The sequence below is a fragment of the Myxine glutinosa genome, chromosome 4 (assembly GCF_964187855.1).
Source record: "Myxine glutinosa chromosome 4, kmMyxGlut1.1, whole genome shotgun sequence".
Lineage (NCBI taxonomy): Eukaryota > Metazoa > Chordata > Myxini > Myxiniformes > Myxinidae > Myxine > Myxine glutinosa.
The window spans coordinates 5,671,124-5,698,949 of NC_136264.1; the positions used below are offsets into that span (position 1 = coordinate 5,671,124).

General features: G+C 42.5%; 1 protein-coding gene across 5 annotated transcripts in view; it reads right to left on the reverse strand.

Annotated features, from left to right (window-relative positions):
* LOC137424380 (progesterone receptor) overlaps positions 1–27,826 on the reverse strand; it is a 411,636-nt gene that overhangs the window by 66,937 nt on the left and 316,873 nt on the right. For 4 of the 5 annotated variants that reach the window (XM_078775389.1, XM_078775387.1, XM_078775391.1 and 1 more), the window contains 3 exons: positions 13,816–14,033; positions 7,797–7,932; positions 4,628–4,772 (listed from right to left, as the gene is read on the reverse strand). In XM_078775389.1, the coding sequence (XP_078631515.1) occupies positions 4,628–4,772; positions 7,797–7,932; positions 13,816–14,033 (499 nt within the window). Of the gene's footprint in view, positions 1–753; positions 1,448–4,627; positions 4,773–7,796; positions 7,933–13,815; positions 14,034–27,826 lie in introns of those variants that run through there. The other variant, XM_078775390.1, reaches the window with a different exon arrangement.

Sequence of the window (27,826 nt, forward strand, 5' to 3'; positions counted from 1 at the left end):
GTTGCAGCCACCGCGGTACTTGGCCCTTCCTCCTCGAGCTAAGGAGGATCATCGTTCGGTCCTGGGCCAACTGCAGGGCCCGCGGGGAACCACTCCGCAGTATGAGCCGGCTGCGAGCATTTCTCAGTCGTGGCGCCCGCCATTACGTACGGGCGCCCGTAAGCTTCCGAGCGAGTCGGGGTGAGCTGCAGGACATGGGCTTGATCGTAAGCCTGCTGGAGGGTCATGGCTGTGTTCTTGAGTAGCCACAGTCGTATAGCCGGTGATGAGACGCCGGTTACAAAAGCATCACGCATTAGATCATCAGTTACCTCGGCAGCCGTCCAAGTCTCACAATACAGTCCTTGCCGGGTCGTCGCAATTCCTGAAGAAACTGCTCTAGTGGCTCCAAGGGGTCTTGTCGTCGCGTGGCGAGTACATGTCTCGCATATATGGCACTCCGGGGTTTGACGTAGATCTCTCCCAGTGTGTCCACTGATGTCGCATACTTCTCACAGTGTGATATGTAGTCGAATACGGCATTTGACACATGACATGTGAGCAGCGAAAGCCTCTGCTCCTCGGTGATTCCAGACAGGGCGGCGATATAATGCTCCAGATTGCAACGCCAGTGATTCCATTGGCTAGCTGCGTCTGTTGCTTGCGGGTCACCGTTGAATTCCTTGAGTCTCAGAATCTTGTCCATGGCCCTCGTGTGAAGGAGTTGATTTGAATAAAATGTGGTCGGGATTCATTCCACAAACTCTCTCATGATATAGAGCTTTATACAAATCAATCTCAACATCATCTACAACAACAATGAACAACACATTAGTACTCTAACATAATCCCCGAGCACATCCTCAAGCAAGCCCATAAGCAACATTATTCAACTTACCAAACTCAAGTCCAGTCACATTTAACAGCGCAGTAATCTATCACTCCCAAAGCAGTCCCTCTTATGGGGAACCTCACCACTAGAGAGGGAATTATACCGAGGATCTTCTCCTTCATTTCATCACACGTCACGTATAATAAGTGTATAAATCACAATCGTGCATGTGTATGTGTAAATCGCGACATGTGTTTGCATGTGTGTGTCTTCCTCGACGGGTTAGAGTCAGCAAAGCCCATCAAGCCGCGGGAGCCTTCCCCTACCCCCACCACAGCCGCCCACAAAGCTGCCATATTTGGCACAGTACTGGATCTCACAGAGCTTGGTTCCCTGCAGGCAGAACATGGCATAAAGGGAGTCGCCAAATCTCGAGGGGGTTTTGCTCTCAGCATGATGAGGACGGAAAACCCCAGCAAGCTGCCAGGCCAGGCCACGCCCCAGACAATTGACATGACTCCGAGCACCACGTGCATGGCCTTCTGCCTCTCCAAAGCTGCCGTGCACCCACAAGCCGTCGCATCTGGCGCATTCCTCGATCCACCTCCGTCTCTCACTTCCTCAACAGCCAGAGCCCTGCAGGAGGAGGTCACGTGTGTGGCCTTCTGCTTCACCAAAGCTACTGTGTGTGTGTGTGTGTGTGTGTGTGTGTGTGTGTGTGTGTGTGTGTGTGTGTGTGTGTGTGTGTGTGTGTGTGTCAGCTCTACTATGAGTCTTAGATCCTGTAAACTTTTTTTTTTTATGTTGAAAAAGCAAGCTGCTTGACTGCAACCACATCCCCACTGAATTAAGTGTACCTGGGCCGAGGGGATGAATTAATTATCTGCAGACAGGATGCGATAATCCCGTCAATGATGGAAAACCAGTTTTGTCAAAGTACTCACAGGTGGACGAGCCAGCTAACATGGTGCTACATTATTTGTTAATGTTATGGAGATGGAAGCTCAATCTTTTTTTGAGAGGGCAGATTGCAGTCCCTGCCATTTGGCCTGTACTAACAGTCATGTTCTGCAGCATAAAGGTTGCTCCCACACAATAGGTATTGGTTAAGCCAAAAACTGGACAGAGGAGCCAGGACGGGCCGCAACAGAACAGGGGAGATTTGATTACCAGGTCTAAATGGGAGGACATACAGGTTGCATAAAGTGCATTCAGAAAGTATTCAGACCCCTTCACTTTTTTCACATTTTATGTTGTAGCCTTATGCTGAAATCGTTTAAATTCTTTTTTTCCCTCATCAACCTACACTCAATACCCCATAATGACAAAGAGAAAACAGGATTTTAGAAAGTTTTGCAAATTTATTAAAAAGAAAAAACTGAAATATCACATTGACATAAGTATTCATACCCTTTGGTATGACACTTGAAATTAAGCTCAGGTGCCTCCCATTTCTCTTGATCATCTTTGAGATGTTTCTACACCTTGATTGGAGTCCACCTGTGGTAAATTCAATTGATTGGACATGATTTGGAAAGGCACACACCTGTCTATATAAGGTCTCACAGCTGACGATGCACATCAGAGCAAAAACCAAGACATGAGGTCGAAGGAACTGCCTGCAGAGCTCAGAGACAGGATTGTGTCGAGGCACAGATCTGGGGAAGCCTAGAAAAAAAATCTCTGCTGCATTGAAGGTTCCCAAGAGCACAGTGGCCTCCATAATTCTTAAATGGAAGAAGTTTGGAACAAACAGGACTCTTCCTAGAGCTCACCGCCCGGCCAAACTGAGCAATCGGGGGAGAAGGGCCTTGGCAAGAGAGGTGACCATGAACCCGATGGTCACTCTGGCTGAACTCCAAAGATCCTGTGTGGAGATGGGAGAAACTTCCAGAAGGACAACCATCATTGCAACACTCCACCGATCTGGGCTTTATGGCAGAGTGACCGGACGGAAGCCTCTCCTCAGTGAAAGACACATGAAAGCCCGCTTGGAGTTTGCAAAAAAGCACCTGAAGGACTCTCAGACTGAGAAACAAGATTCTGTGGTCTGACGAAACAAACTTTGAACTGTTTGGCTTCTGTCTGGCCACTCTGCCATAAAGCCCAGATCGGTGGAGTGTTGCAGTGATGGTTGTCCTTCTGGAACGTTCTCCCATCTCCACACAGGATCTCTGGAGCTCAGCCAGAGTGACCATGGGGTTCTTGGTTCACTCTCTTACCAAAAACCTTCTCCCCCGATTGCTCAGTTTGGCCGGGCGGCCAGCTCCAGGAAGAGTCCTGGTTGTTCCAAACTTCTTCCATTTAAGAATTATGGAGGCCACTGTGCTCTTGGGAACCTTCAATGCAGTAGAGATTTTTTTTCTAGGCTTCCCCAGATCTGTGCCTCGACACAATCCTGTCTCTGAGCTGTGCAGGCAGTTCCTTCGACCTCATGGCTTGGTTTTTGCTCTGATATGCATTGTCAACTGTGAGACCTTATATAGACAGGTGTGTGCCTTTCCAAATCATGCCCAATCAATTGATTTTACGACAGGTGGACTCCAATCAAGGTGTAGAAACATCTCAAAGATGATCAAGAGAAATGGGAGGCACCTGAGCTAAATTTCAAGTGTGATAGCAAAGGGTATGAATACTTATGTCAATGTGATATTTCAGTTTTTTCTTTTTAATAAATTTGCAAAACTTTCTAAAATCCTGTTTTCTTTTTGTCATTTTGGGGAATTGAGTGTAGATTGATGAGGGAAAAAATGAATTTAAACGATTTCAGCAAAAGGCTGCAACATAACGAAATGTGAAAAAAGTGAAGGGGTCTGAATACTTTCTGATTGCAACACACACACACACACACACACACACACACACACACACACACACACACACACACACACACACACACACACACACACACGTAATATATATATACTGTATATATATATATTTTTTATGAGATATTGCCCACCACAAAGCGTTTAAGGCAGAGGCTACACAAAGGAAAGTAGTTTTATAAAGATAGGTCTTCATAAATATTTTTAGATATTATTAAATAAATAAATGTTTATTAAATATTTTAAAATACATGTCATTTGCATAAATTAGCATAATACTTTAAGGCATGATTTGATTAAGTGGAAACTATCAAAAAATTAAAGCTATAGGTCTAACAAGCACCTGGAGAAAGTTTGGTGTTTTGTCCAATCTGTCTGCATAACCAGAAAATATGGGCCAGCGCTGTTTGCCTAGTTCATGAAAAATGACATTTAACCACAAATGGAGTCGTGCAGATTCCAATTAAAAATCACTTTGTGAAAGATTTCTGGTTTCACAATGTAATGAGCTTTGGGTGTTGATGCTTTTAAAATATTTTCTGTTCTGATAAAAAAAACCAGGAGTCAAGGTCATCTTCAGCTAGCTGGGAAAGAAGAAGAAGAACAGGAGGCAGAGGAAGAAGAATGCATCTGTTTCGCTACTTTCTGGTTTGCTACTTTGGCGATGCTCTTTAAATATGTTCTATTTATTGTCATGAAAACACTTGAGAATGGACGATAGGCCTTTATTACAAAATAGTATTAATCCATCCAAACAGATCTTGAGTTGCGGTATAATTTTTGTGTCATATAAATGAGGGGACCATTTCGTTTCCAAGTCATTGCTTCATCGATTGCACTCATGGTTGACACATGTGCCCCCCTTTGTGACAGCTTGAATCAAAGCAGAAAATAGTCTCAATAAAACAAAGCGAAGAGATGTGTCGTGGGGTAGAAAGAACATTGTAATAACAGTGAAAACAGCCGATGTATCGACAGCTTTACTTACTCATTGAATATAAGGTCAGGAGCAAAGTAGAGAAGTTCACAGTTGGTATTGATATACGATCGCCAACCCATTGCAAAGGCCATTATTCCCATCCATGAGTACTGGATGAGCACCATCTGGTCATCAATATGCAAGGAACGAAATCCTGGAACACATTGTCGAAATAAATTACCAACATTGCAGAGCACGTTTCACACACTTTCTCAATTTATTACAACCAAACTTTGAATAAGCCGAGTAAATAATGCTGCCACTTTGCTTATCAACTTTGTTATTTAATAAGGTGAAAACACGATTAACTAAACTGCAAGTTATTTCTCAGTTTTAAATTAAACACAATTATTTGTATTGATTACAAGGCATGGAAACGTGTTTCATAATCACTCATATGAATGAATGAATGAATGAATGATCGTTTTAAGGCCATTTTCCCCGCTAGAGCAGGGGTTAGCCTTGCGGGCCCCATGACAATCATGGTTCCCTGTTTGAGGCAATGTTTTTATGGCCGGATGCCCTTCCTGACGCCAACCCTTTTTGCCGCCTTTAACGACAAACAGGGAATTACCAGTGAACTGGTACTCAATTAGCCGACCTCGGAAGGATGACAGGCTGAGTCAACCCCCCTGGCGTTAATTTAGCGATCGACCGGGATTCGAACCCAGGATCCTAGGATCCCAAGCCGGCACCCTAACCGCTAAGCGAACACCAGGATATATATATATATATTAAAAATTAATAATAATTTTATAGTCAAGTTAGGGGGTTCAACCTGTGTATATTAACGGCTTAGATTGGTCGCAAATAAACAATTTGCAGTATGTTGTCCTGATGAGCCCAAAACAAAGGCGAAATCTAGATCGACATCTCTGCCTTTGTCTATTTGTGACCAAAGAGCTTTAATCTCAGTCCGCAAAGACTTCAGTACCATGCGGAATCGCGGATGCCACCTAGTTTGGAGGTGATGTGTTGATATAATTTATGTACATGATGTCAGTGTCATGTCATAGGGTTAATGTGCTTCCTCAGTTAAATTTAATATTCCTGAATGCAAACCTCCTAATTGTCGAGGACCAGGGCAGAGACAATGTGTCAGCGTGGCAGGCTACACTTGATTGTGGAGCAATTGCTGGGGTGAGACTCAATCTGTGCCTTGCTTCCTAGTCAAGTTAGGGGGTTGAACATGTATATATATATACAAATATATATTTGATTGAAATTGAAAATACAATCAAATTGTATTTGTACTCGCAAAAATGTCTAAAATCACCCTTTTTAATCCGATTGACTTGAAAATTGAACAGCATTTGCACATTTATTCACTAAATCGGAAAAACAACTATTTTAGTGGTAAAAAGGTGAAAGGTCAACTAAACGTCAAACTTCCCAAATCATGAATTTTCATCTAAAAACCCATCAATTTTCATCCAATTGACATAAATATTGAACAGCATTTGTAATGTGCCTCACTGAATTGGGAAACCAACTATTTTTAAGGTCAAAAGGTCAAAGGTCAACTCAAAGGCACACTTTAACTAACTTCCTTAGCTAACTTCTCCAAATATACACCAGGCAAAAATACCAGGCAATATACACACTAGCAGGCATGTATATGTATCTTTTGTGTATATGTATGTCATGTATCTTTGCTAGTTTCATTATAAAACTAGAATGGCACTCAGCAGAGTGTACACATCCACCAGGCCACTGAACAGTTTACGTTTTGTCTCCCCACTGTCGGGCCAGATCTATAACCGGACCTGAACCAAAATCTAATCGGCTTGTTCTTACCGCATAACCAAGTCATCCACCAAGTTTTGTCACAAGTCATCCACAACGCTTTGAGATATCGTGCTATATATCGTTTTTGCCTCATCTCTCAAGGGTGAAGAATCTCTGGTGTTGGGCTAGTGGCTAGGGTGCCAGCTTGGGATCCTAGGATCCTGGGTTCGAATCCCGGTCGATCGCTGAATTAACGCCAGGGGGGTTGACTCAGCCTGTCATCCTTCCGAGGTCGGGAAATTGAGTACCAGTTCACTGGTAATTCCCTGTTTGTCGTAAAAGGCGACAAAAAGGGTTGGCGGCAGGAAGGGCATCCGGCCGTAAAACATTGCTTCAAAAAGGGGACCAACAAAAACAACAACAACCACGGTGCCCGAAAAAGGCCAACCCCCGCTTTGCGGGGAAAAATGGCCTCTAAAGGTGTTTTTTTTTTTTTTTCTCTCAAGGGTGAAGAATCATTTAAAAAGTCACATATCTGGATATGGATCCAGATCTTCAGCAAAATATAACCATGTCATCCTTGTCACAAACCTAACCTGTCCATCACGTTTCGGCCAAATCCGTCCACAACGTTGTGAGATATCGTGCTCAAAGACAAACAAACGGCAGACAAACTGGGGTGAAAACATGGCCTCCTCCACATTCTGTGGTGAAAGTATAAGATTTCACTTTAGTTATTGCAATATTATATTCTGTCATTTTTTTTGACAAACTTTTTTTAAATTTTACGTACCATACTCTACATTGCGTCGGTGCTGCCGAAGCAGTTTCTTTGGGGATGATTACTGGGTGGTTTTCCATTGCCTTCGCAGCATATTGTTTGTCTGTGCGCTATCATTTTAAATGCTGAATATCAAGCAAGGGAGCAGCAAGTACCATTTACAAAGTATTTGGTGCGACTCGGCCAGGATTTGAACCACCGACCCCCAGAAGTGACGCTCAAACCATTACACCACCGAGTCTAGTCTTACAAGCAATCCTTTGGCTATAATCCAAAAACTATTGCATCAAATGAAAAAAAAGTCACAAAGCTGCTTCCATTAAAAATCTTAAATGTATTCACCTGATAAAGGACTATGGAGATTGTGATGACAATGAGAGCACTAAAATTTAAAAAAATTACTTGAAGTAAGAGATCTCCACAGGGCTGATGACACATTTTCTAAAGTTTATATAAACACAAGTTCCAAAGAGCAGTTCTCTTTTTTGAAAATGACTTCCCAGCAGGACAAAATGGTAGATATGAAACTTGTGCAGTAAAATAACCCGAACTTTAAGCGAAAGGAAAACAAGAATACTCGAGAGCTGAAAACACAAAACTTTTCGTAACAAAGGCCGAGAAAGATTCCCTGTTGGATAAACCCCACACCACCTGCGGCGCTTCAATTACCTGGCATCGCTTTCGCCCACTTCACCAAAAATACGAGCTGCTTCTCACACAGAGTGTTGAGACTGGATAGCAGGTAGGTGGTGGTCATAGCTCGTGAGTTGTCAAAGCCTGCACTGATGATGTCAGGCTCTATAACCTGTTCAACAATAAAAGAGGTTGAGGGTTAAAAAAATAAAATATATACATATATACATATATATATTGTTTAAAAAGGAACTCATATTGGAAAGGTCGAGGTGAAATGCAATTCTGAATCCCCCCTCCCTGCGCTCACACAAACTATATTCCTTAACACACTAAAAACACGCACACAGACACACACAAACACACAAACATATATATATATATACAGTCACATGAAAAAGTAAGCACACCCCATGGAAAGTTTTGACTTTTTCAACATATTCCAACATACAGCTATTTGATCTTCATTTCAACAATATTGATAGACAAAGGTGATATAATATAACAAATATCATGAAACATTTACATTTTGTACTCCATTGTATAATTTAAATAAACATAAATGCAAATTTCGCATGTGGAAAAAGTAAGTACACCCTTGGCTCTAATAGGTGGTATTGCCCCCTTTGGCAGAAACAACCTCAAGTAGGCGTTTCTTATAACTGTCTATCAGTCTCTGACATCGACTGGGAGAAATTTTTGCCCACTCCTTCATGCAGAATTCTTTCAGCTGTGCGATGTTTGAGGGGTTTCTTGCATGCACAGCTCGTTTCAAATCCCCCCACAACAACTCGATGGGATTTAGATCCGGGCTTTGACTTGGCCATTCCAGAACACTCCATTTCTTTCTTTTCAGCCATTCCTTGGTGGATTTACTGGTATGTTTAGGGTCACTGTCATGTTGCAAGGTCCACCTTTGGTTGAGCTTCAACTTTCCGACAGATGGCCTCACATTATCCTCAAGCACCCTCTGGTACAATGAAGAATTCATAGTGGATTCTATGATGGTGAGCTGCCCAGGCCTTGATGCAGCAACGCTGCCCCAAACCATAATATTTCCACCACCATGCTTTACAGTTGGTATCAGGTTCTTGTGGTCAAATGCTGTCTTTGGTTTTCGCCAAACATGTCTTCTGGTACTGTGGCCAAATGGCTCTACCTTTGACTCATCTGTCCAGAGCACATTGTTCCAGAAGTGCTGGTCTTTACCTAGGTGTTCATTGGCAAACGTTAGTCTTGCCCTGATGTTCTTTCTGGACAGCAAAGGTTTCCTCCTGGCACACCTCCCATGTAGATGAAATTTGTGCAGCCTCTTTCTAATGGTAGACTTGTGCACTTTGACATCAACAGTGGCAAGAGCTACCTGTAGGTCCCGTGATGACATTCTGGGGTTCTTAGAGACTTCTTTCAGTATCTTGCGGTCTGCTCTCGGGTGGAACTTGCTGGGGCGGCCTGGCCTGAACAAGTTGGCAGTTGTTTGGAATATTCTCCACTTGTAGATGATCTTCCGGACAGTCGAATGATTGATTTCAAATTGTTTGGAGATCTTTTTAAATCCCTTCCCAGACTCGTCGGCATCTATAACCTTCTTTCTGAAGGCCTCAGAGAGCTCTTTTGATCGAGGCATGGTGACGCCACACACTTCAACAACAAAGAGCAAACCAAACTAAATGTCTGAGGTTTAAATAAGACAGGTTCCTCCAAGATCCTCTCTAACGATGTGCTAATCTTTTGCACCTGAGCTGGTGCACCTGATTCTCATTTTATGTATTTGAAGTAGTGATAAATGTAGGGGTGTACTTACTTTTTCCACATGTGAAATTTGCATTTATGTTTATTTAAATTATACAATGGACTACAAAATGTAAATGTTTCATGATATTTGTTATATTATATCACCTTTATCTATCAATATTGTTGAAATGAAGATCAAATACCTGTATGTTGAAATATGTTGAAAAAGTCAAAACTTTACATGGGGTGTACTTACTTTTTCACGTGACTATATATATATATCCCCTGCTCTAGGTAGACCTTGCTCTTGTGGGGAAAAATGGCCTTAAAACGATCATTCATTCATTCATATACATATATATATATATATATATATATATATATATATATATATATATATATATATATATATATATATATATATATATGTACATACATACATATATATATATATATACATATATATATACACACACATATCTCGTTTTTTCATTTCTGTTCCTCACAATTCTATCCCTCTCTTACACACACACACGCGCACGCACACACACACACACACACACACACACACACACACACACACACACACACACACACACACACACACACACACACACACACACACACACACACACACACACACACACACACACACACACAAAATTGTACAGTATCGGTTGTTCCTAAACTTAAATAATTTAAAGGATTGTTGTAAATCTATCTATAATTCCAGTAATCTCTGTGTGTATGTTTGTTTGTACGTTTGTTTGTTTGTTTGTATGTCTGTGACCGCTGTTTCTCGACAACTACCGGTCCGATATACTTGAAACTTGCCAGGTATATTGCTGGGGACCCGAGGATGTGCCTTTTCAAGGTTTTAAATTAATCGCAGAAGTAGTTACCGAGCTATGTCCAAAAAACGATTCAACCAATCAGAGAGCAGCGAGCTATCACGTGTGCCGAACGTGGCGAACACACTCTGCCTCGGATGGCACATTTGAGAGCGTATTCATTTATTTCCCGTCGGCAAACTATGTTGCCGTTAAACTATGTTTTAAAACTAATTATAAAACTAATTAAAACTAATTTGCGATTCATCGTAACTGCGATTTGCGAACTTCTGGACAGTGAGGACTGCACTTCCGGCATCCAATCACAGAACGCGTTATTGCGTAGGCGTGGCCGATGTGAGAGCGAGCAGCGAGCCGAGCCCAGCGCGTGCGCCATTACGGTACGTAATTCGATTTCTTCCGGAGAAAATAATAATTTCTCGATTTCTTATGCGCATTATTTCTCCCAATTCAGTCAGAGCGAAGGGCGGAAGCGAAGAGCGTTGTTTTTTTTGTTTACGGGCGTACGGGCGGGGTAGAGCGTACGGGTAGCGTTTTTTTTTTTTTTTGGCACATTTGAGAGCGTATTCATTTATTTCACGTTGGCAAACTATGTTGCCGCTATGTTGCCGTTAAACTATGTTTTAAAACTAATTAAAACTAATTTGCGATTCTTTCGCTTTCCTGCGCATTTGTGCACGCTATGGCGATTTCTTTACCAAACTCCGCTAGCCGTTAGCTTTGGACCAAACCATTTCATGTAAATAGAGGGGGGGGATTGTCACCGTACTCGCAAGCCGTTAGCTTTGGACCAAACCATTGCATGTAAATAGAGGGGGGGGGGGATATACTTTTAGATATATATATAGTACGGGCATGCCCTAGTGATGTTAATTTCACAACATCCCATATTCAACTTTATTTAAATTTTAAACCTCAAACATAGCTCCTCCACCTAAAGCAAGAACCTTAACCTGTAAGCAACTGACTAGTTTCCCGACTGCATGGATCATCAGCTGGGCACCGTTCTTCCTCGACGTTTCAATCCTTTCAGCCCAGGACCTCTCCAAACGGCGGATCCACAACCTCGATCATGGATCCACATCAATTGATGGTAAATCAGTGGATCCACAACCTCAGTTGCGTCCAGGCAGTCAGTCAACCCATCAATGCAACATCACTTATTCCAACTTTACTCGCAATAGGATTTAATGTGTTATCATATATTTATAACTTTCCTTACACACTCGATTATATGAAATGTGCACACAAATAATACAAATGTGTACATATATATATATATATATATATATACAGTATATACTAGCTTGGCTCGGCTCGCTGCGCTCGCCGACTACAGAGGGACGGGCTTGTTTTAGCTGAGGATAATGACTGTACCTGACTTTCTGTTTTGTCCTGATTTACACGAATTATAATACAAAATTATTTTGCACAAATTTATTTGTCGTGTTTGTGATATTACATTTTTATATGCCATTTAGGTTGAAAAAATATTTTTAAAAATAAAATAAAAAACCCTCAGCACATGGCACATGAGGCACAGCCTCAACCACACCACGTAATACATACAGGATGGGTAGGTGCAGACTGGAAGTTTGGGACGATTACACCTCACCACCAAGTAATTCAAAACACCTCACCACCATGTAATTCAAAACACCTCACCACGACGTAATTCAAAACACCTCACCACCACGTAATTCAAAACACCAAACCACGACGTAATTCAAAACACCTTACCACCACGTAATTCAAAACACCTCACCACCACGTAATTCAAAACACCAAACCACCACGTAATTCAAAACACCTCACCACCACGTAATTCAAAACACCTCACCGCCGCGTAATTCAAAACACCTCACCGCCACGTAATTCCAAACACCAAACCACCACATAATTCAAAACACCTCACCGCCACGTAATTCAAAACACCTCACCACCACGTAATTCAAAACACCAAACCACCACGTAATTCAAAACACCTCACCACCACGTAATTCAAAACACCAAACCACCACGTAATTCAAAACACCTCACCACCACGTAATTCAAAACACCAAACCACCACGTAATTCAAAACACCTCACCACCACGTAATTCAAAACACCTCACCGCCACGTATTTCAAAACACCAAACCACCACGTAATTCAAAACACCTCACCACCACGTAATTCAAAACACCTCACCACCATGTAATTCAAAACACCTCACCGCCACGTATTTCAAAACACCAAACCACCACGTAATTCAAAACACCTCACCGCCACGTATTTCAAAACACCAAACCACCACGTAATTCAAAACACCTCACCACCACGTAATTCAAAACACCTCACCACCACGTATTTCAAAACACCTCACCGCCACGTATTTCAAAACACCAAACCACCACGTAATTCAAAACACCTCACCACCACGTAATTCAAAACACCTCACCACTACGTAATTCAAAACACTAAACCACCACGTAATTCAAAACACACCACCACGTAATTCAAAACACCTCACCACCACGTAATTAAAAACACCTCACCACCACGTAATTCAAAACACCTCACCACCACGTAATTCAAAACACCTGACCACCACATAATTAAAAACACCTCACCACCAACTAATTCAAAACACCTCACCACCACATAATTCAAAACACCTCACCACCACATAATTCAAAACACCTCACCCCCATGTAATTTAAAACACCTCACCACCACATAATTAAAAACATCTCACCACCACGTAATTCAAAACACCCCATCACCAACTAATTCAAAACACCTCACCACCATATAATTAAAAACACTTCACCACCATGTAATTATAAATACCTCACCACCACGTAAATATAAATACCTCACCACCACATAATTCAAAACACCTCACCACCACGTCATTTAAAAACACCTCACCACCACGTCATTCAAAACCACCACAACCTTATTAAAAACACTTCACAACCACGGAAACAAAAGTTTGAGGGAGTCGTTAAGTGACAACACAGACACTGCCCAGATGTGTCGATATATAGATAAATGACTGCACCCGAGTTGCCGTTTTGTCATGGTTTAAACCAATCATAATTCAAACAATTATTTTGCACAAATGTATTTATAATATACGTGATATCACATTTATAAACAATTGAAGTTGAAAAAAAAAAAATTCCTGAAAAAATTCCCCCAAAAAAACAAAAAACATTTTTCTAAACAAATACCCTTAGGACACTTTAGGACGTACCGACGGGAGAGATATGTGCACACCAGAAGTTTGGTACGATTTCACAAAAGTTTGAGAAAGTAGTTCAGTGACAAGACAAGACAACACAGACACTGCACAGATATATATATATATATATACATACACGCACGCACACACACACACACACACACACACACACACACACACACACACACACACACACACACACACACACACACACACACACACACACAACTCCTGAACTCACTTGGAGAGTGGACACCAGTGGAGGCGAGATAACAGGTGGTATGCTTGGTGATCTGGCTGCCGTCACGGATGTGCTCGAGGTTGTAACCATTGTGACCGTTGTGTGGGGATTTGAACAAAGTGGGTTCACGGTGTCAGAAGCCCCTGCCATTGTTGAATCTTGGCTTGGAGACGTTGACTCGTGCACACGTTGCCTTGCTTGTTTCTTCATTTTTCGGGCTGAAAAACCCACCACAAAAATAGCAGGAAAATCAGTTTTGTAATTGCTTTGAGATTAGTAAAAGAAATGAATGTATAAGACGTTGAACAGTCGGAATGCATCCACAGAAACACTCAATTTAAAAGGGATGCGAACGCTGATAAAACGATTGAAATCGGCAGAGGAAGGTTAAAATAATAGGGACAATGCACCTGGTGCTCACCTGGTAGAATAAACAGTATACTGCACTGCCTAAAGGTATTTAAACCAATTTCGATGGTTGTTAGAAGACAGGGCAGCATGTAGAATCACACTAACATAATCATAACACTTTAAGCAAACAAACAAAAAAAATACCCATTTGGGGGGGTAACCCCCTCCCCAACCCCATATACCTCCTAAGACCCCAATTTTTCTAATTGTTTGAACAAACTTTAGTACATCACGGGTGATGAACGGAATGTTGTGGTCAGGTTTCATCAGAATTGTATGCACAGTTTCTTAGAAGAAAGCAAATACCTATTTTGGGGGGCAACCCCCGGTAGAACCCCAAAGGGGCAGATTTTTTTCAATGCCGTTAATAAACTTTGGTACATCATGGGTGGTGAAGGTTGTGGTCAAGTTTCATCAGAATTGTATGTGTAGTTTCTGAGAAGAAACCAAATACCTATTTTGGGGGGATCAAACCTGGACCCATTTTGGGTTATGGTTTTGGTTTTGGGTTACTTTGGGTTACTTTGGGTTACTTTGGGTTCAGGTCAAACCTGAACCCGGACCCAGGTAGACCCCCTTAGACCACGATTTTCTTAGTGCTGTGAACCAGCTTTAGTCACAACACAACAAATATCATTCACAATCCTTTCAGCGGGTTCGGAGAAGAAGTTGGAAATGTTTACAGACGGACGGACGGACAGACGGACTAACGAACGGATGGACGAACGGACGGACGTACTGACGGACGGATGAACCGACGGACTGACGGACGACGCACCATCGCATAAGCTCTCCTGAACTTCGTTCCAGGTGAGCTAAAATGGCTTCAGCAGACTTCTTGAGGTGATGGAGTTTGACGAGCGAGGTGGTAGTGAAATGCTCACTGAAGGTCTTGTCATCTTTGAAGCCGAGGAAGAGGGCAATGTAGAAAAGAGCTTCATGAAGAACCTGAGCTATAGTTTGTGACAAGGTCACCATTAATGTAAAATCTAGTCAAACATGAAGGACACCTTGGAATAACGAAGGTATGGGACAGGTATCGATCCGATTCAAGTCCATCAGGAGCAGTTCCTGCGTATAGTCCAATTTCACAGGTTGACGCAGCAGGTGCTGTTTCGATGTGTCCGGAGCAGACGAGGCTGGTACAGGAAACCGTAGACAGAAAATAAAGTTATAATTCGGTATGTCATGTTGAAGAGCCCTTGGCTACCTTGGAATAATTGTCAATTCAGTACTTCAGGTGGAAACCAATGCTCCCCAGAGCAGAAGACATGAGAAATCACCTGGTGAATCTCGTCTCCAATGCAGCAGGTGATTGCAACATATGGATTTTATGACAACAAACAGAGACGGGCAAAGTATGAATTCCTCAGGTTCTGCCAAAATAGGGCAGTTGGTAAAGTAAATCTCTCAATTTAAATCTCTAACCCTAACCCTGGTCAGGGGGCTGACAGGTACTACACCTTGCCCACCTGGGGTTATGCAAGGCAGGAGCATCCATCTCCCTGAGGTATCAGAAGACCCCGCATACCCGACGGACACAGATTGACACACAGCACAAAATTGATCTCGCTACATTGACCAGCGTCTGACCAGCTCAATATAAGCAATCACACCTGATCGATCAATCGAACAGCACTGAATGGATAATGCGACAGGATATCACATCTTTGTCTCTCTAAACGTTTAAACCCCCTTGTAGCGGCTACCGCTGGGTTTACACAATCGCCTTGCACCTACCAAGGACGCGGAGCGATCACCATGCCGGGTTCGTCCAGGACACCCGGGCAGGCCCGCTCTCGACTTGCCAGGCCGCGTCCGGGACGCCCGGGCATGCCCGGGCATGCCCGCCCTCGACTTGCCAGGCCGCGGCCAGGACGCCCGGCCACGCCCCCTCTCGCATTTCCCGGGCAACGCTCCGGGATAATGTGTGTATATATATTGCTGCCCGATAAACGGGCTTTTCAGAGTACCCGAGTTGTTTTGTGACAATAAAGAAACTCGGACGAATTCCAGCTTTTTGTCACGTCCATTCTTCCGATTGACGTGGGAGCACGGCTCCTACACCCTCAACAATTCTGAGTAATTAGGAAACACAGCCCAACCCCATCGACATGACCATGAGTAAACGGACAATTTACAAATCATCCAGCAGGTAAATGGCTAAGATCAATATGGAGCTCCATCAGGAATTCAGTCTACCTGGAGCTCTATGAGTGAAGGACACAACACACAGCTCGATCACCCGAGACCAGACAAGACTCAGCACAAGGCTCCACTTTTGAGGCGACATGTGATCTCATGTTTTGCTTGATGTGACTTGCTTCATGTGATCTCATGTTTTGCTTGATGTGACTTGCTTCATGTGATCTCAGGTTTTGCTTGATGTGACTTGCTTCATGTGATCTCATGTTTTGCTTGATGTGACTTGCTTCATGTGATCTCATGTTTTGCTTGATGTGACTTGCTTCATGTGATCTCACGTTTTGTTTGATGTGACTTGCTCCATGTGATCTCACGTTTTGTTTGATGTGACTTGCTTCATGTGATCTCATGTTTTGCTTGATGTGACTTACTTCATGTGATCTCATGTTTTGTTTGATGTGACTTGCTCCATGTGATCTCATGTTTTGCTTGATGTGACTTGCTTCATGTGATTTCATGTTTTGCTTGATGTGACTTGCTCCATGTGATCTCATGTTTTGCTTGATGTGACTTGCTCCATGTGATCTCATGTTTTGCTTGATGTGACTTACTTCATGTGATTTCATGTTTTGCTTCATGTGACCTGCTTCATGTGATCTCATGTTTTGTTTGATGTGACTTACTTCATGTGATCTCATGTTTTGTTTGATGTGACTTGCTCTATGTGATCTCATGTTTTGCTTGATGTGACTTGCTTCATGTGATTTCATGTTTTGCTTGATGTGACTTACTTCATGTGATTTCATGTTTTGCTTGATGTGACCTGCTTCATGTGATCTCATGTTTTGCTTGATGTGACTTACTTCATGTGATCTCATGTTTTGTTTGATGTGACTTACTTCATGTGATCTCATGTTTTGCTTGATGTGACTTGCTTCATGTGATTTCATGTTTTGCTTGATGTGACTTACTTCATGTGATTTCATGTTTTGCTTGATGTGACTTGCTTCATGTGATTTCATGTTTTGCTTGATGTGACCTGCTTCATGTGATCTCATGTTTTGTTTGATGTGACTTACTTCATGTGATCTCATGTTTTGCTTGATGTGACTTGCTTCATGTGATTTCATGTTTTGCTTGATGTGACTTACTTCATGTGATCTCATGTTTTGCTTGATGTGACTTGCTTCATGTGATTTCATGTTTTGCTTGATGTGACCTGCTTCATGTGATCTCATGTTTTGCTTGATGTGACTTACTTCATGTGATCTCATGTTTTGTTTGATGTGACTTGCTTCATTTGATCTCATGTTTTGCTTGATGTGACTTGCTTCATGTGATCTCATGTTTTGTTTGATGTGACTTGCTTCATGTGATCTCATGTTTTGCTTGATGTGACTTACTTCATGTGATCTCATGTTTTGCTTGATGTGACTTGCTTCATGTGATCTCATGTTTTGCTTGATGTGACTTGCTTGATGTGATCTCATGTTTTGCTTGATGTGACTTACTTCATGTGATCTCATGTTTTGCTTGATGTGACTTACTTCATGTGATCTCATGTTTTGCTTGATGTGACTTGCTTGATGTGATCTCATGTTTTGCTTGATGTGACTTACTTCATGTGATCTCATGTTTTGCTTGATGTGACTTGCTTCATGTGATCTCATGTTTTGCTTGATGTGACTTGCTTCATGTGATCTCATGTTTTGCTTGATGTGACTTACTTCATGTGATCTCATGTTTTGCTTGATGTGACTTGCTTCATGTGATCTCATGTTTTGCTTGATGTGACTTGCTTGATGTGATCTCATGTTTTGCTTGATGTGACTTGCTTCATGTGATCTCATGCACTTACAATGCTTGCTTTGCCCCTGATGTCACATGGAACATGTGTATTTCTTGCTCCAGGTCCATATTTGAGCCAACATGCTGACTTTGTGATGTGGACACCATCTTGTGCACCTTTGTATTCTCACTTCTTTATTGTTTAACCTGCCATTTCCCTTCGGCCTTGCTCATAGCAAAACAGGCTGGAGAAATGTGTCCATTTTTCTCACAAATACAGCACATGCTGTCCTTGTGTTTCAACCATACGACAGATGCTGGATGCCATAATGGAAACTCATGGGTGTGTTTTGCCCCACTTGGCTGTTTTTATCCATCATCAAGGCTCTTGTATACGTCAGATGAGGTATTGAATCAAGAAAGTTTCTGGAACTTCTTTCTTTACATTCAACTGAGCAGTTTCCATTCTCCGAGTGATCTCTTGCACTTTTTTAAAATCACGAATTTTTCTCAGAGAGCAAACGCCATTAAGTTCTGTCCTCTCCAATTTCACACACCAATCTGTTGCAGATCAGAGTCTAGCATTCAAAAAAAAAAAAAAAACCACCTTTAGAGGCCATTTTTCCCCGCAAGCGGGGGTTGGCCTTTTTCGGGAACTGTGGTTGTTGTTGTTTTTCGGTCCCCTTTTTGAAGCAATGTTTTACGGCCGGATGCCCTTCCTGACGCCAACCCTTTTTGCCGCCTTTAACGACGACAAGCAGGGAATTACCAGTGAACTGGTACTCAATTTGCCGACCTCGGAAGGATGACAGGCTGAGTCAACCCCCCTGGCGTTAATTCAGCGATTGACCGGGATTCGAACCCAGGATCCTAGGATCCTAAGCCGGCACCCTAGCCGCTAGCCCAACACCAGGGATGCGCACAATGCGGGTGACAAAAAACAGAGTATTGAGCAATAATTTGAAATACAACATTGCGTTGATTGACACCCAAAGTAAAGTGAAAGTATAAACTTAGATTACACCAAATAATGACCCCATTATTATTTTGCTCACCATTTTGGATAAACACATTTACATCAGATGAAAAATAAATAGAATCATGAAAATATCAAACACCTCAAAATACATTCTCTTGTGACGATAATGTATATCGCTTCTTAGAAATATCAAAATGCAACACAAGACCAAAGTTTGAAAAACATATCAGGTGATTTCCACCAACAAGCCAACACCAACAACAAAAGTTTCCACCAACAAGAGTCTAGCATTCAAACAAGCTCAAAAATGCCGTTAACCGTCTTAATTTGGCCACATGCTGTGCCATGGTCTCCCCACGGTGATGGAAGAGAACTGAATTTGAATGGCTCCTCCGTTACACTCAGAGTTAGACTGTTATGGTTCTGAAGAAGTTCAACCGGTTAGGTGAACCAATTGTCGCCAGGGAGTGTACCAGAGATTAACCCTTTGAACCCGAGTGGCTGGTTTACCAGCCGCCACATGCTTTATTACTCCCGCCGGGGAGTAATGCATTCGCTCGTGCCCGTCCGTGAGTGTGTGTGTTCGTGTGTTCGTGTGTGTGTGATTTTAAACAATCCAGAGACACGTGATTGCTTAAGGCAGCTTCAAACACAATATGTTATTGTTCCAATTGACAAAGCAAATAATAATATTGCATTTGTATGTAAAACATTCTACATTCAAACACTTTTGGAAGAATTGGGCTTAGACACGGGAATTTCAAAGACCTACAAAATAAGTAACGAGGACAAAACAGACTTGATGCAACACCATACAAATCACTCAACGGTGAGAAGACTGCGAGTTCCGGATAAACACCATGAATTACCGTTCATTTACTGGATCCCAAAAATGCACAAACACCCTTGTGAGATGAGGTTCATCATCGCAAGTCGAGAATGTAGTTTGAAACCTTTGTCGGGCAGTGTAACAGCGGCAATGAAACTAATCTATAAATGCTTAAAAAACTACCATGACAAAGTGACGTTTTATTCTGGTATTAAGAAATTCTGGATCATTGACAATTCCAAACCGGTAATCGACAGTGTCCACAACATTAACAACGAGGGTAAAGCAAAATGTCTTTCAACCTTTGATTTTTCCACATTGTACACAAACATTCCACATGACAAGCTCGTAACCGCATTGGACGGAGCAATAGATAAAGCAATTGCAGGAGGTAATAGAGTATACATTAATGTATATCAAAACAGAGCACACTGGTCTGTAAAGAATAATCAATATTCATGTCGTTTTTCAAAAAGTAAACTCAAAGAAAGTATTCGATTTCTGCTAAACAACAGTTTCTTTACATTTGGCAACAAGATACTCCAGCAGACAGTGGGCATACCCATGGGTTCAGATCCCAAGATACTCCAGCAGACAGTGGGCATACCCATGGGTTCAGATCCCAAGATACTCCAGCAGACAGTGGGCATACCCATGGGTTCAGATCCCAAGATACTCCAGCAGACAGTGGGCATACCCATGGGTTCAGATCCCAAGATACTTCAGCAGACAGTGGGCATACCCATGGGTTCAGATCCCAAGATACTTCAGCAGACAGTGGGCATACCCATGGGTTCAGATCCCAAGATACTCCAGCAGACAGTGGGCATACCCATGGGTTCAGATCCCAAGATACTCCAGCAGACAGTGGGCATACCCATGGGTTCAGATCCCAAGATACTCCAGCAGACAGTGGGCATACCCATGGGTTCAGATCCCAAGATACTCCAGCAGACAGTGGGCATACCCATGGGTTCAGATCCCAAGATACTCCAGCAGACAGTGGGCATACCCATGGGTTCGGATCCGGCCCCTTTCTTTGCAAATTTGTTTCTGCACATGTACGAGTTTGATTGGGTCCAGAACATGTGCAGGAATAAATTAACAACTGCACGAAGATGCGGAAACATCTTCAGCTTCATTGATGATTTGTTGGCAATTAATGATGGATTTATATTTGAGCAGCTTCATGATGATATATATCCAAAATAACTTGAATTAAAAAAGGAAAACCAAACTTCCACTTCAGTTTCCTTTTTAGAATTACAAATTGACATCCATAATAATAAATTTCACACCAAATGATTTGATAAACGAGATGCATTTCCATTCCACATTGTCCGAATGCCTTTCTTAGACAGCAACATTCCCAAAAAGCTATTTTATGGTACGGTTGCAGGTGAAATAATTCGGACTGTGAGAGCAACCACACACAGCTCGGAACTGGTCAATAAATTACAACAACTAGTCAGACGTATGTTAGCGCAGGGAGCTACAGTTGGTAGATTAAAACAAGTTTTCTTTAAAATCACAAAACGACACCAAATCGAATTAGTGAAATACAATACGAATAGTAAAAATATTATTCATGAGATCTTTATGTAAATACAGTAGAATATAATAATTAAATATACTACAAATCAATGTTGCTAGGAATCAGTGGTTGCTAGGATACGACAGCATGCCAAAAACCGTTATAAATGACAGTTTGAACATTCGAAGTGTGCAATATAATATTTTTTTACAGTACAATATCATACAAGTACAGTACAATATAATATTATTCATGAGATCTTTATGTAAATACAGTACAATATAATAATTAAATATACTACAAATTAATGTTGCTAGGAATCAGTGGTTGCGAGGATACGGCAGCATGCCAAAAACCGTTATAAATGACAGTTTGAACATTCGAAGTGCAGTTTGATAGAAAGGTAGGTGGTGTGCTCATGCTGTTTGGTCGATTGGTGTGTTTAAGGGTAAGATGTGAATGATTTAATGATATTATCATATCATCGAGTGTGTAAGGAAAGTTATAAATATATGATAACACATTAAATCCTATTGCGAGTAAAGTTGGAATAAGTGATGTTGCATTGATGGGTTGACTGATTGCCTGGACGCAACTGAGGTTTTGGATCTACTGATTTACCATCAATTGATGTGGATCCATGATCGAGGTTGTGGATCCGCCGTTTGGAGAGGTCCTGGGCTGAAAGGATTGAAACCTCGAGGAGGAACGGTGCCCAGCTGATGATCCATGCAGTCGGGAAACTAGTCAGTTGCTTACGGGTTAAAGTTCTTGCTTTAGGTGGAGAAACTATGTTTGAGGTTTAAAATTTAAATAAAGTTGAATATGGGATGTTGTAAAATTAACATCATTTACAACAATCCTTTAAATTATTTAAGTTTAGGAACAACCGATACTGTACAATTAATTAAGTGTGTGTGTGTGTGTGTGTGTGTGTGTGTGTGTGTGTGTGTGTGTGTGTGTGTGTGTCTGTGAATGAAAGAGAGGGATAGAATTGTGAGGAACATAAATGAAAAAACGAGATGTGTGTGTGTGTGTGTGTTCGTGTGTTTGTGAACAAGATATCTGGAAAAGTTCTGAACGGATTTGGATGAAAGTTGGTGGAATGATTGCCCTTGGGATAAGGAAGAATTGATTCGTTTTTGGTGAAGCTCAGGATATTATTCCGGATCCAGGAATTTTTTTGGGGAATTTTTTGGGGATTTCTTTTTCTGTTTTCCTTTAAAAACCATTTTCTCTGCAATAATTGGACCGATTGAGAGCAAATTTTACCATAGGAGGGACTCTGTCTGTAGAATATTTTAATGGTAATTATGACGTCACAGGTCACGTGGTTTGGCCGCCATATTGTTTTGAGTGAAAAACACTAAAATCCAATTTTCTCCAAAACGCCGGAACAGATAGAGGCCAAACTTTGCAAGCAGAATCGCATACCCATGACAAACAAAAAAGTCAGCGAGCATGACGTCATGCATCACATGGTTTCAGAGTTATGACGTTTTAAAGCACAAACCTTTAAAACCTAGCTCTTCCCTCATTTGTGATCCAATCGAGGAGAAACTTCACAGATCTGTTCAGCATATCAGTCCACTAAAATGTCCTTTTGGAATTTGCGATAGGTCACGTGGTTTGGCAGATGTCGTTAATTAAACGCAAATAATAAAAACATTTATATCTCTTGAACCACTTCATTGATCGACGTGAAACTTCATACTGTAGTAGAAGTCATGAAGAGAAACAAGTGTGCAAAATTTGAAGATGATTGGATGTACGGTCTGGAAGCTAGAAGTTGTTATTGTGCCAAGAAGAAGAGGCTTCGACTGTGGACGATTAATTATTTATCACATGTACAGACCACTGATCTCTATACTAACTGGATTGGAGGCTCGATGGCAAATCAATGCTAATCGGTCCATTTGCTGTGAAGTCACCAGAAGTAGATTTGTCGCCATATTGGTTCCCCCAGAAAATCTGCGTCCGTTCATTGTCTTTATCAAAAGACAATGCCTGCTATATTTTATAAAATAATTTAATCGAAATTTCAACAAAACATTGGATTCAAATTGACTTTAGACAGCAAGTTGCTGTGAGGAAAGATGCCGTCCTGTACACATGTTGCTATTTTATATTCTGTAATTATAATTTATCATAATTTGGCAATATCCTGACATGTCTTGGAGGAGAATAACAAAAATATTTACTATGACCATCATGTTTCTCTGCCCAGAAGTATAACTCAGAAGTTTGTTTTCACTATACTCTTCTGATTCTGATTCTTTGATAAATGGATGCAATTTTTTTCCAATGGTACTCACTTCAGTAAGAATATTGTGCCATGCGGAATGAAAAAACAAAACAAAACAAAACCAACACTTGACCACAAATATGGTATACAAGGTATTAACATATCAATTTATTTTGCAGATCCATGTTATATTATCAGCCATGAAAAAGTAAACGCAGTCCTCTTTTCCTATTCTTTAAATTTTTAAAGAATATTTAATTACTATTAATATTTAATATTAATATTATTTAATATTTAATTTAATTATATTTAATTAATTAATTATTTAATATTTAATATTATTATTTATTATTAGAATATTTAATTTATTTAATATTTAATATTTAATCAGAGGGAATTTAAAGAATTTAATATTTAATTATCAGCATATTTCCTACGAAAATTCCACCTTCCCACTTTATTTTATTCCATTCCGAATTGATTTTAATCCGTTCCAGGGTTGAAAAAGCATTATTACAGGATTGATGACATGCCATCGTACGCTGCTTATGGTTATAAAAACCGCAGCGGTCGATTTGAATGAAGAAGAGGAATCACATTACATCGGTAAATGACATTCGTTTTGGGGAATCGTGGGGGAACAAAGATGGCGGACAAATGGCTTCAAAAAATGAGCTTCCCTTCCTATCCAGTTAGTATAGAGATCAGTGGTACAGACTTGCAGGCATCGTTTGACACAATCTCCCGGGTTAATTTGAACCTCAAATAAAATTATAATTCCAGATTTGTCAATGGCTGAGGTATATTAACAAACGAATAAAACAGATTTGGCAAAATTCCGACTTTTAAAAAAAAGATCGCATATTCACCCAGGGTTGTGAGAGGCTGAAGAAGAAGAAACCTCGAATGGGCTTCCCAGACCAAATAAATAATTCTGGCTCTGCGATTTTCACGTTTATTACTCCCGCCAGGGAGTAATGCAATTCGATCGTGTCCATCCGTGTGTGTGTGTGTTTTTGTATGTTCGTGTGTTTGTGAACAAGATATCTGGAAACGTTCTGAACGGATTTGGATGAAAGTTGGTGGGATGATTGCCCTTGGGATAAGGAAGAATTGATTAGTTTTTGGTGAACCTTAGGATATTATTCCGGATCCAGGAATTTTTTCTGGGAATTTTTTTTGGGAAAGATTTTTCTGTTTTACTGCATTAAAGCTTTTATTCTTATTCTTAAATGATGTTTTTCTCCTCCAATTCCGAGATATATCAAAATTAATTCTCTGACAGTTAGGGCCTACTTTCTTTTTCATTTATTGTTTTGGGGAGAGGGGATGTTAAACAAAATGTATTATTCCAACTTGACCCACGGCGGGAGTATGCGCTCTACTGAGTGGCGTTCTAGTTTACTTATTTATTTACTTTTCATGGTCTAAGGCTCGTAATGGAGCCCATTTTATACATGGTCTAAGGATAATTTTCTCTGGTTTATAAACATATCACGAGTAACTTCCTGTGCAATTAGCGGCTCCGTTATACAACACCTAATGTTCGGTCTGTGTCATCGCTAATTGCTCAGGAAGTGTGAGGGAGGTATATGCTGTGCACACAATTTGGCGGTTCTCCCGCCACTTCCTGTTCTGGTGTGCGTGTCTTGAGAGTCTCGGAGGTGTGAGGAAGGTTTGTGTGGTGTGCACGATTTGGCGGTTCTCCCACCACTTCCTGTTCTGGTGTGCGTGTCTTGAGAGTCTCGGAGGTGTGAGGAAGGTTCGTGCTGTGTGCACGATTTGGCGGTTCTCCCGCCACTTCCTGTCCTGGTGTGCATGTCGTCAGAGTCTCGTTGGAGGTGTGAGTTTGAGAGGGGTTTTTTCTATGTGCATGATTTGGCAGTTCTTCCGCCGCTTCCTGTCCTGGTGTGCATGCCTTGAAAGTCTCATTGGAGGTGCGAGTGCAAGGGAGGTTTGTGCGGTGTGCATGATTTGGCGGTTCTCCCGCTGCTTCCTGTCCTGGCATTCATGCCGTATAATTCTCGTTGGAGGTGCGAGTGTGAGGGAGGCTTTTGCTGTGGACACAATTTGGCGGTTCTCCCACCACTTCCTGTCCTGAAGTGCATGTCGTGAGAGTCTCAGAGGTGCGAGGGAGGTTTGTGCTGTGAACGCAATTTGGCAGTTCTCCCGCCTCTTCCTGCCCTTGTGTGCGTGTCGTGAGAGTCTCGGAGGTGCGAGGAAGGTTTGTGCTGTGAACGCAATTTGGCAGTTCTCCCGCCTCTTCCTGCCCTTGTGTGCGTGTCGTGAGAGTCTCGGAGGTGCGAGGAAGGTTTGTGCGGTGTGAATGATTTGTCGGTTCTCCCGCTGCTTCCTGTCCTGGTGTGCGTGTCGTGAGATTCTCGTTTGAGGTGCGAGTGCAAGAGAGGTTTTTGCTGTGCACACAATTTGGCAGTTCTCCCGCCACTTCCTGTCCTGGTGTGTGTGTGTGTGTCGTGAGAGTCTCGGAGGTGTGAGGGAGGTTTGTGCTGTAAGCAAGATTTGGCGGTTCTCCCGCCACTTCCTGTCCTAGTGTGCGTGTCGTGAGAGTCTCGGAGATGCGAGGGAGGTTTGTGCTGCAAGATTTGGCGGTTCTCCCACCACTTCCTGTACTGGTGTGCGTGTCGTGAGAGTCTCGGAGGTGGGAGGGAGGTTTGTGCTGTAAGCAAGATTTGGTGGTTCTCCTGCCACTTCCTGTCCTGGTGTGCGTGTCGTGAGAGTCTCGGAGGTGCGAGGGAGGTTTGTGCTGTAAGCAAGATTTCACGGTTCTTCCGCTGCTTCCTGTCCTGGCGTGCGTGCCATAGAAGTCTCATTGGAGGTGCAAGTGCGAGGGAGGCTTTTGCTGTGCACACAATTTGGCGGTTCCCCCATCACTTCCTGTCCTGGTGTGCGTGCCGTAGGAGTCTCATTGGAGGTGCGAGTGCGCGGGAGGCTTTTGCTGGGCACACAATTTGGAGGTTCCCCAATCACGTCCTGTCCTGGCATGCGTGCCGTGAGTCTCGTTGGAGGTGCGAGTGTGAGGGAGGTTTCTTCTGTATGCACGATATGGCGGTTCTCCCGTCGATTCCTGTCCTGGTGAGCATGCCGTAGGAGTCTCATTGGAGGTGCAAGTGCGAGCGAGGCTTTTGCTGTGCACACAATTTGGAGGTTCTCCCATCGCTTCCTGTCCTGGCGTGCGTGCCGTGATTCTCGTTGGAGAAGTGAGTGTGAGGGAGGTTTCTTCTGCATGCACGATTTGGCGGTTCTCCCGTCGCTTCCTGTCCTGGTGTGCGTGCCGTAGGAGTCTCATTGGAGGTGCGAGTGCGAGGGAGGCTTTAGCTGTGCACACGACTTGGCAGTTCTCCCGTCGCTTCCTGTCCTGGTGTGCCTGCTGTGAGAGTCTCGTTGGAGGTGTGAGTGTGAGGGAGGCTCTTGCGGTGCACACAATTTGGTGGTTCTCCCATCACTTCCTGTCCTGGTGTGCGTGTCGTGAGAGTCTCGGAGGTGCGAGGGAGGTTTGTGCTGTGAACGCAATTTGGCAGTTCTCCCGCCTCTTCCTGCCCTTGTGTGCGTGTCGTGAGAGTCTCGGAGGTTCGAGGAAGGTTTGTGCGGTGTGAATGATTTGGCGGTTCTCCCGCTGCTTCCTGTCCTGGTGTGCGTGTCGTGAGATTCTCGTTTGAGGTGTGAGTGCAAGGGAGGTTTTTGCTGTGCACACAATTTGGCAGTTCTCCCGCAACTTCCTGTCCTGGTGTGAGTGTGTGTGTGTGTGTCGTGAGAGTCTCGGAGGTGTGAGGGTGGTTGCTGCTGTAAGCAAGATTTGGCGGTTCTCTCACCACTTCCTGTCCTGGTGTGCATGTCGTGAGAGTCTCGGAGGTGCGAGGGAGGTTTGTGCTATAAGCAAGATTTGGCAGTTCTCCCGCCACTTTCTCTCCTGGTGTGCGTGTCATGAGAGTATCGGAGGTGCGAGGGAGGTTTGTGCTGTAAGCAAGATTTGGCGGTTCTCCCGCCACGTCCTGTCCTGGTGTGCGTGTCGTGAGAGTCTCGGAGGTGCGAGGGAGGTTTGTACTGTAAGCAAGATTTGGC